The 12,897-nt window shown below is 38.1% G+C and overlaps 1 protein-coding gene across 14 annotated transcripts in view; it reads right to left on the reverse strand.

Annotated features, from left to right (window-relative positions):
- The window catches only part of ADAMTSL1 (ADAMTS like 1), a 1,112,438-nt gene that overhangs the window by 236,205 nt on the left and 863,336 nt on the right, over window positions 1–12,897 (reverse strand). For all 14 annotated transcript variants that reach the window (XM_086414961.1, XM_086414960.1, XM_086414965.1 and 11 more), the window contains one exon: window positions 11,757–11,841. In XM_086414961.1, coding sequence (XP_086271087.1) covers window positions 11,757–11,841 — 85 coding nt within the window. The remainder of the gene's footprint in view (window positions 1–11,756; window positions 11,842–12,897) is intronic.

The raw sequence follows: 12,897 nt of genomic DNA on the forward strand, positions 1-12,897 counted from the left end.
ATAAATGCTGGAGAGGGTGTGGAGAAAAGGGAACCCTCTTACACTATTGGTGGGAATGCAAACTAGTACAGCCACTATGGAGAACAGTGTGGAGATTCCTTAAAAAACTGGAAATAGAACTGCCTTATGATCCAGCAACCCCACTGCTGGGCATACACACTGAGGAAACCAGAAGGGAAAGAGACACGTGTACCCCAATGTTCATCGCAGCACTGTCTATAATAGCCAAGACATGGAAGCAACCTAGATGTCCATCAGCAGATGAATGGATAAGAAAGCTGTGGTACATATACACAATGGAGTATTACTCAGCCATTAAAAAGAATACATTTGAATCAGTTCTAATGAGGTGGATGAAACTGGAGCCTATTATACAGAGTGAAGTAAGCCAGAAGGAAAAACATAAATACAGTATACTAAAGCACATATATGGAATTTAGAAAGATGGTAACAATAACCCGGTGTACGAGACAGCAAAAGAGACACTGATGTATAGAACAGTCTTATGGACTCTGTGGGAGAGGGAGAGGGTGGGAAGATTTGGGAGAATGGCAATGAAACATGTAAAATATCATGTAGGAAACGAGTTGCCAGTCCAGGTTCGATGCACGATGCTGGATGCTTGGGGCTGGTGCACTGGGACGGCCCAGAGGGATGGTATGGGGAGGGAGGAGGGAGGAGGGTTCGGGATGGGGAACACATGTATACCTGTGGCGGATTCATTTTGATGTTTGGCAAAACTAATACAATTATGTAAAGTTTAAAAATAAAATAAAATTGGAAAAAAAAATGAGTGAGTGAATGGATAAATAAGAGGTTAAAGATTGATGTTATGAGTGATTTGATATTGGGTTTATTCTTGGCCCCAGAGATTGAAACCAAGCTAGATAAAAAGGTAACAGCCTAAGACCTTTCCAGGCATTGGCATGGAAAATCCAATAACCTTTTCCTGTTTAGAAGTTTCTTATGGTCTTTCGAGAAGTGAATGTGCCCAGATTTAGTGGCTATCATAGGCTGATTTATTTATATTCTTAGAGCTGCCCTTGGGCAGTATGGGGAGGCCTCAATTCATCTTGATGAGGTTTGGGTTATCATGCAGCTTGAAGCAAGTTTAAATTCTGTGTCTATCATACTTCAGTTAAATCTCAATAAAAATGCTGTTTTATAGAATAAAAGGATTTGGGGGCAGTTTTAAATCAGAGGCTGCCTTCAGTAATTTATACATGATGCTGATCTAACACTGGTTATTTTATAACCAGCCACCCATCAGTGAAGACTCTGGAGCATTCTGGAAGTGTTCCTCAGTTAGAGAAGCCCCCTCTTTAAAACTCATTACACACAGAGATTTGGGAAAAAGAGAATATAGACCTCTAGCTGTTTGTTGCAGATACAAATGGAGCCAAATCATTCTTCCCAAATGAAAAATGAGGCTAGGACACTTGTTTCAGACCATCTTTCTCTCCACTGCTTTTCTGACCTATGTGAACAGAACATGATTTAAAAGTTTGGTTTTCCTTGAGGCTAGTCTGATGATTTAAAAAGCCAGGTCCCAGGGACTAAAATGCCATCAGAGCATACAGTGCTATTAGTGCATTTGGAGTTCTTAGCTTAATAACAGAATGTAGATTTTAATGTACATTCTTTTCCCTGAATGTGATAAAAATATAAAATACTGTAAACTCAGAATACTTGTCATGAACCATTTCTTCTTCACACAGAGCAGAATTAGTTTATCTTGCAATTTTGTAAAGGTTTCTTACCCTTAATTCAACAAGTTTGGCAAAGCTTTCCAATGAAAAGTTCAGTTCATTAAAAATGACCTTAATGGACTTAACATATATTGGTGCTGACAGGGTCCATACTTTATTTTGGCACACAAGGATCCCATTAATTTGTCTTTGCCACTCTCTAGGGCTCAGCTGAGCAACAGTTCAGATTTAGCTCTGGAAGTAGCTACAGAATAAGCATTAAGTGGAGACAGTAGGAGGGGTTGACACATTTAGAACTTACTGGTTTGCAAGAAAGGCTTTTCTAGTGACTACATAAAAATGTCTCTGTCTGCTCTCTTGAATTTGTTATTGATTTTTCTGTTTCAGTGTATGCTGGGAGCAAGCTTGGGAGATCAACTGTATGTAACTCAGAACTGACAGAGGATGAGCACCTTCCAAACTTTCCTTATTTTTGCCATTTGTTACAGATTGCTTTTTGTTCAAATCAAGGTAACTAAGCTTTGTCCTTTAGGATAAATTTCTGGCTAAATTCAAAGTGAGATGCCTATAAGCGAGTCTTGAAAGAGTCTCAGAAATATAGAGGGGATGCAGAGAAGTGGTGTTAGCTAAGAGCCATGAGCTGAAATTGGAGGGTATTTGTGGTCACTTGTGGTTGTCTCACATGCTATATGATATAAAATGTATGAAGCAGAGATACCACCTCTTTCAATTTCTCCATTTGTAAACGAATGATTATGAAACATGTTTGCTCTCATTATTCTCAAGAAAGATGAATGATACTGGAAAAGGTGCAACCATAGCCACAGTTAACACCTAGACAGAGTTTCCTGCATAACAGGCACTTTACACGTAACTTAATCCTCTCAATATATTTATAACATAGATATCATTATGTTCATTTCTAAATGAGGAAATTAAAGCCTACGGGGTTAAGTGACTTGTTAGGGTCCCCTGTTACTATTGGGGGGAATCCATGATTCACATTCAAGGAGTCTGTCCCTGGAGCCCACACTTTCCACCACTGAGCATGCTGCTACCATGCTTGTGTGTGCTACGTCACTTCAGTCGTGTCCGACTCTTTGTGACCCTATGGACTATAGCCCATCAGGCTCCTCTGTCCAAGGGATTCTCCAGGCAAGAATACTGGAGTGGGTTACCTTGTTCTGTGAGTAATAGTTAAAGTGGTTTTTAATTTGATTCCAGCAGGGCTGTTTTCTTGTTTGAGCACACAAACACAGAGACTCACCACCCCTTCACCAACTCACATAGTTGGCAGCCTGATATATCTGAAACATTTCAGGAAATTATCTGGGATTCTGGTAGTATATTTTTCAACACCTAACACAGATTAATGAGGTACATTTTCTGATATAAGATATCCAATCATTTGCTATATAAAAAGATCAAATAATCTTTCCTCAAGTGCTAGTTTTAGAGTCAAAGTCAGACACACAGACATTTTATCATCATCGGCCAATCCCCACATTTATGTCCCCACAACACCTGTGGTTTCTATCACAGTCTTCTTTATCTTATTTCTTGTATTTGTGCATTTTTACCATGTATTAGCTTAACTATCCTGATACTGGAGCTCAGAGGACACAGAGTAGTAGAGAGAGTTCGGGAATTCAATAAAAAATTCTCCTACACTTCTTGTGAAATCATTAACACGATTGTGCTGTGCATACCCAAACCCCAAAGGTCATTTCTTCCAAATAGCTGACTCGTTTGTTCAATCTGTGGATGACTGGCCAATACGCAACACTTTGGTCACAATCTTATCATGCCTGTGGTAAGCACACACTCAAGGTTTCTTGAGGGCAAGGACTATTGGATTTCTTTTTACAAAACCTGCACTTGGCACAAAATCTGGCCCAGAGCAGGTGACTTAAGAGTGAATTCAATTTCTTTCATTGGGAGATGTGAACAATTAGGAGGTCCAGTATTATCTAAAATACATGATCACCCAAAGAATTTATATTCAGCATTCTGCAGAGGATATAAGGGAGGAGAGCAATCTGGGTAGACCAGGAGCCCAGAAAGGAAGGAGCTGGAAGGGAGGGAAGTCATGATGGTTATGGGAATCAGGGCTCATTCATTCTGGCCAGTATGAGGCTTTCACTTTGCAGGTGCCAAATCAAAATTAAATGCTGTTGTGCTGTTTTTATTGTCTAATTCTAATGTCATGTTCTGCTTCAACATCCTTTCTGAGGATTTAATGATCAGCAAACAGTGTTTACAATTCTTAACCTTAGGTGACTATTGATTCATAAGAAATATATCTGTTTCTCCCTTAAGATATTTCTTTTTATGTTCTATGGCCTGAGATTTACAAAGAGAATGTACTTAAGGTATTTTACATTAAGGGTATGAACAACAAAACTATCTGGTTCCATTACCAATTTTTGATTCCCTAAATATTCTTTGGGGGAAAATATAAAGACACGTGTCACCCAATTAACATTTCTAACCACTTTAAAAAAACATGAATTCACATTCTTAACCACTGAGTTAAGCCATCCACATTCTCAGACAACTTACTAGATATAAATATGGACTAATGTAAACATACTCTTAAATATTATATATTTAAATACTATTTTCAACAAGGTAAACAAGCCATTTAATGACTATAGGATAACCATGGTGACTCTCATTGGCTTTTCTTTCTGTATTTAATTCCTTGTGGGTTCTGTTCACACAGATGCATGACAGGAATTCCTCTTTGCCTCTTACTGAACAGCCCCATCACTAAGCTGATGCCATCTGGCATCCAGATATTACTGCTGCCTTCTCCCTGATTGCTTTCCTTTTTCCTTTTTAAAATGGCTCACACCAAGGTTATTTATGGCAATATATTTAAGGTTTGAGTATTGTGTTGCAGCCAAAAAATGTTTTCTAAACCATGCAGTCAAGCTGTTCAATGAAAATCTAATAAAATAAGTCAAGACTTTTTTTTTAAGTGCAAGATCAAGGCACAGAGGACCACCCAATCATACCTTTGAAGCAAAACACTGATAAGGGTCTCTACCTGTATGCCAGGATGTGCCAGGGTTAGATGGAGGAATGGCTGGTTAAAATGGTGATGTTGGTCAAGGGGTATCTAAGGGAATGAACCACCTGCCTCCTGTCACTTGTTCTGAGCCATCCAAGTAGAACTCCTGGTGACTGAAATCAATCTGGGGGGATACCTGGACCCCTAGATGCCAATTAGTTCCACCTTCTTCTTCCTGGGATGACTGGATTCAGAAAGCAGAAAATATAAAGAGAAAGTCAAAGCATCAAGAGCCGTCAGGCCATACCATTTTCTTAAGCCTTGGGGGTTCCCAGGTGGTGCAGTGGTAAAGAACCCTCCTGCCAATGCAGGAGACTGAAGAGATGCAGGTTTGATCCTTGGGTTTGGAAGATCCCACGGAGGAGGAAATGGCAACCCACTCCAGTATTCTTGCCTGGAGAATTCCATGGACAGAGGAGCCTGGTAGGCTATATAGTCCACAGGGTCACAAAGAGTTGGACATGACTGAGCACACATGTACTTAAGCCTTAAGCCCTCACTTAACAGATTATACCCTCTAGGGTACTGAGTGGCTTATTAGTGGCTTGAAGAAGTTAAGAAAATGAAAAATTTCCTTCCTATTTCAAGTCAGATTAGGGTTTTTCAGAAGACCAGCTGATTAACTATAACAGTGGCAGAGAGCTGTCTTGATAGATCCCAGAAGTCACCAGCATTTCATTTTTGCTCAAGAAATTAAGCTGTCAAAGTGGCCGTGTTGTGTATGTGGCTTGCAGTGGTTGTGCTGTTTATGCACACATCCCAACAAAGACTAAAAGGAAGGTATAAAAGCAGGAGATGGGAAATCAAGTCAAGTGATTTCTTTAGCTTCTACTTAATTAATGAATACAGTTGTATGACCAGTTGTAGTTCTGATCCTTCACCAAACACAAGTAAAATTTTGATGGTTAAAAAAATATCTAGAAAGCTATTTCCACATACTTGTTTGTGGAAGCAATCAGCTGGCATTTCAAGGATGTGTTCTAAACCTGATAATACTCTCATCAGCTGAAAGCAAATGCAAAAACACATAATTACATAATTTAAATAAAGGCAGAAGAGAATTCCGTAAGTCCCTCTCCCGTTTTCCCCTTTCCAGTGCTAGAATGGCACTGCTATTATCCTCAGAAAAATGCAACTCTCCCAGAATCTTACTTTTTGCAAAAGTCTATCTTATATCATACTTTTTTCTGTGTTAATTAAGTAGCAAGGATTTCTATGGATTTCTCAGCTGACATTCTCAGAAGCAAGTTCACTTTACTGTATTAATTTATAAGGTTTTTCTGTGCTTAATCCGTTTCATTAGCTAACGTGCCCCCCAGCCCGTCTCTTAGTTTCAGTTTGGGGTTGGATCTTGTTCATGTTGTCCTGCTCAATCAAGAGAAACAAACATACACTGCTTAAAGATTTTTGAGGTTGGTTGTCAGGGAAACCTGATAAAAACCTATGTGTGGATTAAGGCAAATTATGGCCACCAGTGAAAAGTCAATTTAGAGAGCAAGATTTCTACATGTGGGTTAGGAAATCATTTTCTGCAGATCGAGAAAATAGACTCAGGCAATATTCCTACCTTCATACTATATGAATCAAATACGTTGTAAATAAACCAGTGTTGCTGCAGGAAAAAAACATCTAAATGCATTTCTAAATGAAGCTGTAGCTTCATAAGACAAATCTCACCACAGTAAGTATGTATTGGGTTGGCCAAAAAGTTTGTTCTGATTGTTCCATAGCATGATATGGGAAAACCCAAATGAACTTTTTGGTTAGCCCAATACGTTACCATCATGTGACCCACTATTGATGTTTATTTCAGTTATTCTATGAAACTGATAATTGTATTTGTATCTTCTGCAGGGTATTTAGTTTAGTGGAACAACAATGCCGGTATATACTTCTATAAAGATTTAGTTATTTTTTTGGCAGTTCAGTTTTCAGTCTTTACTATAGGTTTTTTCTAAACATGTCTTAGAGTGGTTGCTTTCCAACGTTTTTGGCTACAGTGCTAACCAATTTTTTTTTTTTTTCTATTTTAGGGTTACCAAAAGAATCTATTATTCAGTAATAGTATCTCCATCTACTAAAGATTTAAAGTTACATATTTTCTTCTAGTATTCAATGAGACAGGCTAGTGATAATGTTTCCTATTTTATATAAGGGGAAATAAATGATATTTGCTGTTTTACTACAGGACTCTGAATGTTAACTGGAGCCAAAGCAGGAGATAATAGTCCTGGACCACTATTCCTGATTCTCTTCTCTGATGAGTTCAGAAGTGACAACCGCAGCTTCTAAACATTACTGTTTAATTTAAGCAATGTGTGTCCCTTCTGTGGGGAGAAGGACTTGCTGACAGTATATCATTTTTTCATTATAGTATGGAAAATAATTATAGGTTGCTCCATACATTTAGAAGCTAGTCTATGTGGCATAAAAAAGAATTAAGACCATGCAAAATTATGTTTTTAAATTTCAAAATCCATTAAAAAAAGAATGTGACACATAGGGCCTTTCTAGGGTTCAGTGCATGAAACATGTAAAGTGTATTAAAATGTGGAAACCATATACCTTTCATTACAGCATTCTACAGCTGTCATTTATTTCATTTCGATATAAAAGTAATTATTGTTCTGAGCATAATATTAATAGTACACATTTCCTTTACCCAGCACTAGCACTCTAATTACAATCTACTTCAGTTCAGATTAATCATGCCAAGATGGCAATTCCATTACACCAAGAGTAAAATTTAATAATCTAATATGTGGCTATAGTTTCAATGGTTAAAATTATGTGTTTAACTACTTTAGGGATTTGTTAGGATTAAAGTTAAGCATAATGCATCTTAATCAGAAGTTTAGTGGAAAACACTCATTACAAATATGGATATATAATGTTGTGGTCTATGTAATGCTTTTGTACAGCTTTCATTTGAGAAATATCTAGTAATGGGAAATGTGTCTAATTTTTGGTATAAGATATTTTGATCTAATTTAAACTTTGCTATATTATTTAACATTGATCATAATGCAATGTTACATACAGAATTATGCTTTAGACCACATGACAGAATATAATGTACAGGAGAGCAGAGTTTATTTAGGTAAAATAAAACCTAACTGGCTTTAAATGTATATTAACCTAAGAATACACATAAGGAGTAACTAGCTCCAATTATACGGCATCTTTCTGTCTCAAATAGGACCTTAGTGGATTCAAGAGTTAATATCCCTCTAAAATGAACTGCTTCCTTCCTTTCCAGGAACAAGAAGGCCTGTCAAGCCAGGTACTGGCAGGAGAGAAGCAAAAAGTTTTAAGCCTTGATATAGTCACATAAAAGTTGCACTGTAGTGTTTAACCACTGACTTTCCTCCATAGTTCTGTAGTGGTTAGCTGATTTTTCTTAAAGCCTTTCCTCAAAGAAGCAGAAAAAAAAAGAAAAAAAGAAAAAAAGCTGCTGCAACTTTATAATACAGAAATAACCTATGTTTTGCTTCTTATCTTTTAAGAAATGTGTTTGCTCCTATATAAACCATTTTTCTGTGAAACAAGTGACTAAGTACCATTTCTTTACAAATTGAACTTTGGTCATTGTACCAATTTGTATTTTGGATTTCTTTTTCAATCTCTTGATGTTTAGGGTGTGATTCAGAACACAATTTGTATTCTGGCAAACAATATCAGATTTTGATTCAAACAGGATGACCCAGAGGAGATTCTAAATTGCTTTTAAACATATAGATTACAATGTTAATTTATGTATTTAGCAAAATTTAGTTCAGTTCAGTCGCTCAGTCGTGTCCGACTCTTTGCGACCCCATGAGTCACAGCACGCCAGGCCTCCCCGTCCATCACCAACTCCTGGTGTTCACTCAGACTCATGTCCATCGAGTCAGTGATGCCATCCAGCCATCTCATCCTCTGTCGTCCCCTTCTCCTCTTGCCCCCAATCCCTCCCAGCATCAGAGTCTTTTCCAATGAGTCAGCTCTTCGCATGAGGTGCCCAAAGTACTGGAGTTTCAGCTTTAGCATCATTCCTTCCAAAGAAATCCCAGGGCTGATCTCCTTCAGAATGGACTGGTTGGATGTCCTTGCAGTCCAAGGGACTCTCAAGAGTCTTCTCCAACACCACAGTTCAGAAGCATCAATTCTTCGGCACTCAGCTTTCTTCACAGTCCAACTCTGACATCCATACATGACCACTGGAAAAACCATAGCCTTGACTAGATGGACCTTTGTTGGCAAAGTAATGTATCTGCTTTTCAATATGCTATCTAGGTTGGTCATAATTTTCCTTCCAAGGAGTAATCATCTTTTAATTTCATGGCTGCAGTCACCAACTGCAGTAATTTTGGAGCCCCCCAAAAATAAAGTCTGACACTGTTTCCACTGTTTCCCCATCTATTTCCCATGAAGTGATGGGACCAGATGCAATGATCTTCGTTTTCTGAATGCTGAACTTTAAGCCAACTTTTTCACTTTCCACTTTCACTTTCATCAAGAGGCTTTTTAGTTCCTCTTCACTTTCTGCCATAAGGGTGGTGTCATCTGCATATCTGAGGTGATTGATATTTCTCCTGGCAATCTTGATTCCAGCTTGTGTTTCTTCCAGCCCAGCATTTCTCATGATGTACTCTGCATATAAGTTAAATAAGCAGGGTGACAATGTACAGCCTTGACAAACTCCTTTTCCTATTTGGTACCAGTCTGTTGTTCCATGTCCAGTTCTAACTGTTGCTTCCTGACCTGCATATAGGTTTCTCAAGAGGCAGGTCAGGTGGTCTGGTATTCCCATCTCTTTCAGAATTTTCCACAGTTTATTGTGATCCACACAGTTAAAGGCTTTGGCATAGTCAATAAAGCAGAAATAGATGTTTTTCTGGAACTCTCTTGCTTTTTCCATGATCCAGTGAATGTTGGCAATTTGATCTCTGGTTCCTCTGCCTTTTCTCAAACCAGCTTGAACATCTGGAAGTTCATGTTTCATGAACTGCTGAAGCCTGGCTTGGAGAATTTTGAGCATTACTTTACTAGCGTGTGAGATGAGTGCAATTGTGTGGTCATTTAAGCATTCTTTGGCATTCCCTTTCTTTGGGATTGGAATGAAAACTGACCTTTTCCAGTCCTGTGGCCACTGCTGAGTTTTCCAAATTTGCTGGCATATTGGGTGAAACACTTTCACAGCATCATCTTTCAGGATTTGAAAGAGCTCAACTGGAATTCTATCACCTCCACTAGTTTTGTTCGTAGTGATGCTTTCTAAGGCCCACTTGACTTCACATTCCAGGATTTCTGGCTCTAGGTGAGTGATAACACCATCGTGATTATCTTGGTCATGAAGATCTTTTTTGTACAGTTCTTCTGTGTATTCCTGCCACCTCTTCTTAATATCTACTGCTTCTGTTAGGTCCATACCATTTCTGCCCTTAATTGAGCCCATCTTTGCATGAAATGTTCCCTTGGTATCTCTAATTTTCTTGAAGAGATCTCTAGTCTTTCCCATTCTGTTGTTTTCCTCTATTTCTTTGCGTTGATCGCTGAGGAAGATTTTCTTATCTCTTCTTGCTATTCTTTGGAACTCTACATTCAGATGTTTATATCTTTCCTTTTCTCCTTTGCTTTTCGCTTCTCTTCTTTTCACAGCTATTTTTAAGGCCTCCTCAGACAGCCATTTTGCTTTTTTGCATTTCTTTTCCATGGGGCTGGTCTTGATCCCTGTCTCCTGTACAATGTCATGAACCTCCGTCCATAGTTCATCAGGCACTCTATCTATCAGATCTAGTCCCTTAAATCTATTTCTCACTTCCACTGTGTAATCATAAGGGATTTGATTTAAGTCACACCTGAATGGTCTAGTGGTTTTCCGTACTTTCTTCAATTTAAGTGAAGCCTACTTAAATTTTATTAAAGCCTACTAAATGTAAAGAGCCAACTCTTTGGAAAAGACCCTGATCCTGGGAAAGATGGAAGGCAAGAAGAGAAGCCAGTGACAGAGGATGAGATGGTTGGATGGCATCATTGACTTAATGGACATGAGTTTGAGCAAACTCAGGGAGACAGTGAAGGATAGGGAAGCCTTGCATGCTGAAGTCCATGGGGTTGCAGAGTCAGACATGACTTAGTAACTGAACAACTATATTTGGAAACCATTTGTATCCTGAACGCTATACGGTGAGCTCTTGGAAGCTCACATAACATGTCTTATGTATTAATGCATAGTACTGAGTCTAGTGCTTGTATTAAATAAATTAGATAATCATCAATTGGAGAAATTGCTTTGGACATAGATGAAATTCATCAATACAGTGCTTCCCAAAATTTTTAAAAATGATGCTGCAGAGAGGCCTATCAGTATATTCTAGTAGATCAGTATGCAGTTATTGATTGATCAATATGTCTCTATTCCTTGTTTTCTCTTGTGAAGCATATAGTGGTCTTACAGATTTCATGGCCCTGATCAAACTGAGCAGTTGTGTGACCACAAGCAAGTGGGGCAGAGACCTGGTATCCATCTACTACCGATCCAGCAAGAAAGGGGAAAGAAAAGCTAATAAGTTTCCTTTGCTTTCAGATATATTTCACTTACCCTTTCATTTTTGTGAGTGGCTATACTGCAAAGCTGGGAGATAAGGAGTGTAAAAAGCTGCCTAGGCTTTCACAGCAAATCTATGCTACATCATCAGATGCAGCCTGGACTTTCTTACCTTCAGCGTCTTGGCAAGAGAAAAGACAAGGTCAGATTTTGGAGAAGAGGGTAGGCACTACATTTGCATTTTCATAACTCAAAAGATTTAGAGAGCAGTCATGTTTTAGAAACGCTTTGATAAATCTCCAATCTGACAGCCCCAAAGCCTCACTCCACCCTTGGTAAGAGGAGTATACTTAGTTCAGATCCTATGAAAGCCTGGGTGAGATACCTCTTTCTTTAAACCAATCAGCATCCAAAGCCAAACAACTCATGGTTGAAAACTTACGAGGGCTCTTCTGACACAGCGGCTCCTTCTTCGAATTCTTGGGCTTGTTTGTACCATGGCAGCTTGGCCTCTACTGGAAGCTTTTCTGAGAATTCAGCACATAGAGACAAAAAAGAAGAGGTTAGAACCAATTTAGGATTTCAAGGAAATGCTATTTTCTCCTCCCCAGTTCTCAATTTTGTACTACCTAAAAGTTATGATGTTGGTAGCTATAAATAATAGGTTTTCAGGTTAATTTCTGTGTATGAGTGCCCTTTATTATGTTGGAGAGTGAAGTCTTTTTATTATGAAAGTTATAACTCTAGGAGCTCAAAACGTATATAAAGAATCATCAGAGTATCTTTTCACTATTTCCTCTTGAAAAGATAGAGCACTATTTACCTTTTAAAACAAAATACAGTGGATTATAATGTGATATTTTCATAAATTCTAACTTGTTTTTCTTTTGCTTTTTGGCTAACTGTGATCTATGCCATACTGTAAAAAACAAAGAAAACTGCCACTCTGAAATTCTCAAAATGTTGCTTTAGACACCTGACTCATGCAATATCCACCAGAGGTTCACTGACAATTGGAATATGAGGAACTTTGGGTCCACAAACCGTAATTTGGCTTGTTTCACATATTTATCTAGCTTTGGTCAAACAATTCAAAATAAGCTTCCTAACAACTTCCTGGAAAAAAGAAAAAACTGTGGAGGAGAAAAATAAAAAAAATAAAGAGTTATTTTTAGTTTTTAGAAAAACTAAAAATAACTGCTCCTACATAAGTAACTGCCAAGATTTGCACTCTGACATATTTATTAGGGTCATGTATAGGCATATTTGCCTTTATAGCATGAGCCAGTGAAGCTCTATCACCATTTTATAACATATAATTATAAAGATGAAAGAAATATGTCTGTATATGCATACACCATAGAATTATATAGCATTTTAATGATGTTTAGAGAGCCAGACTCACTACCTAGTTGTGAAAACACAGATTTTACAGTTACCCACAAACTGCTTTTCTTTCTCTGAAGTGGCTGGGTAAAGACGAACAAATGAAAAATGCATTATTTTAAGCTGGGGCATCACTTTTTATCCTCTATGTACAACAACCATTTAGAAAACAAAGCCAGTGAGAAATGTAAAACTGC

The sequence above is a fragment of the Bos grunniens genome, chromosome 8, assembly GCF_055505025.1.
Source record: "Bos grunniens cultivar Pamir isolate PY7600 chromosome 8, Bosgru_T2T1.0, whole genome shotgun sequence".
NCBI lineage: Eukaryota > Metazoa > Chordata > Mammalia > Artiodactyla > Bovidae > Bos > Bos grunniens.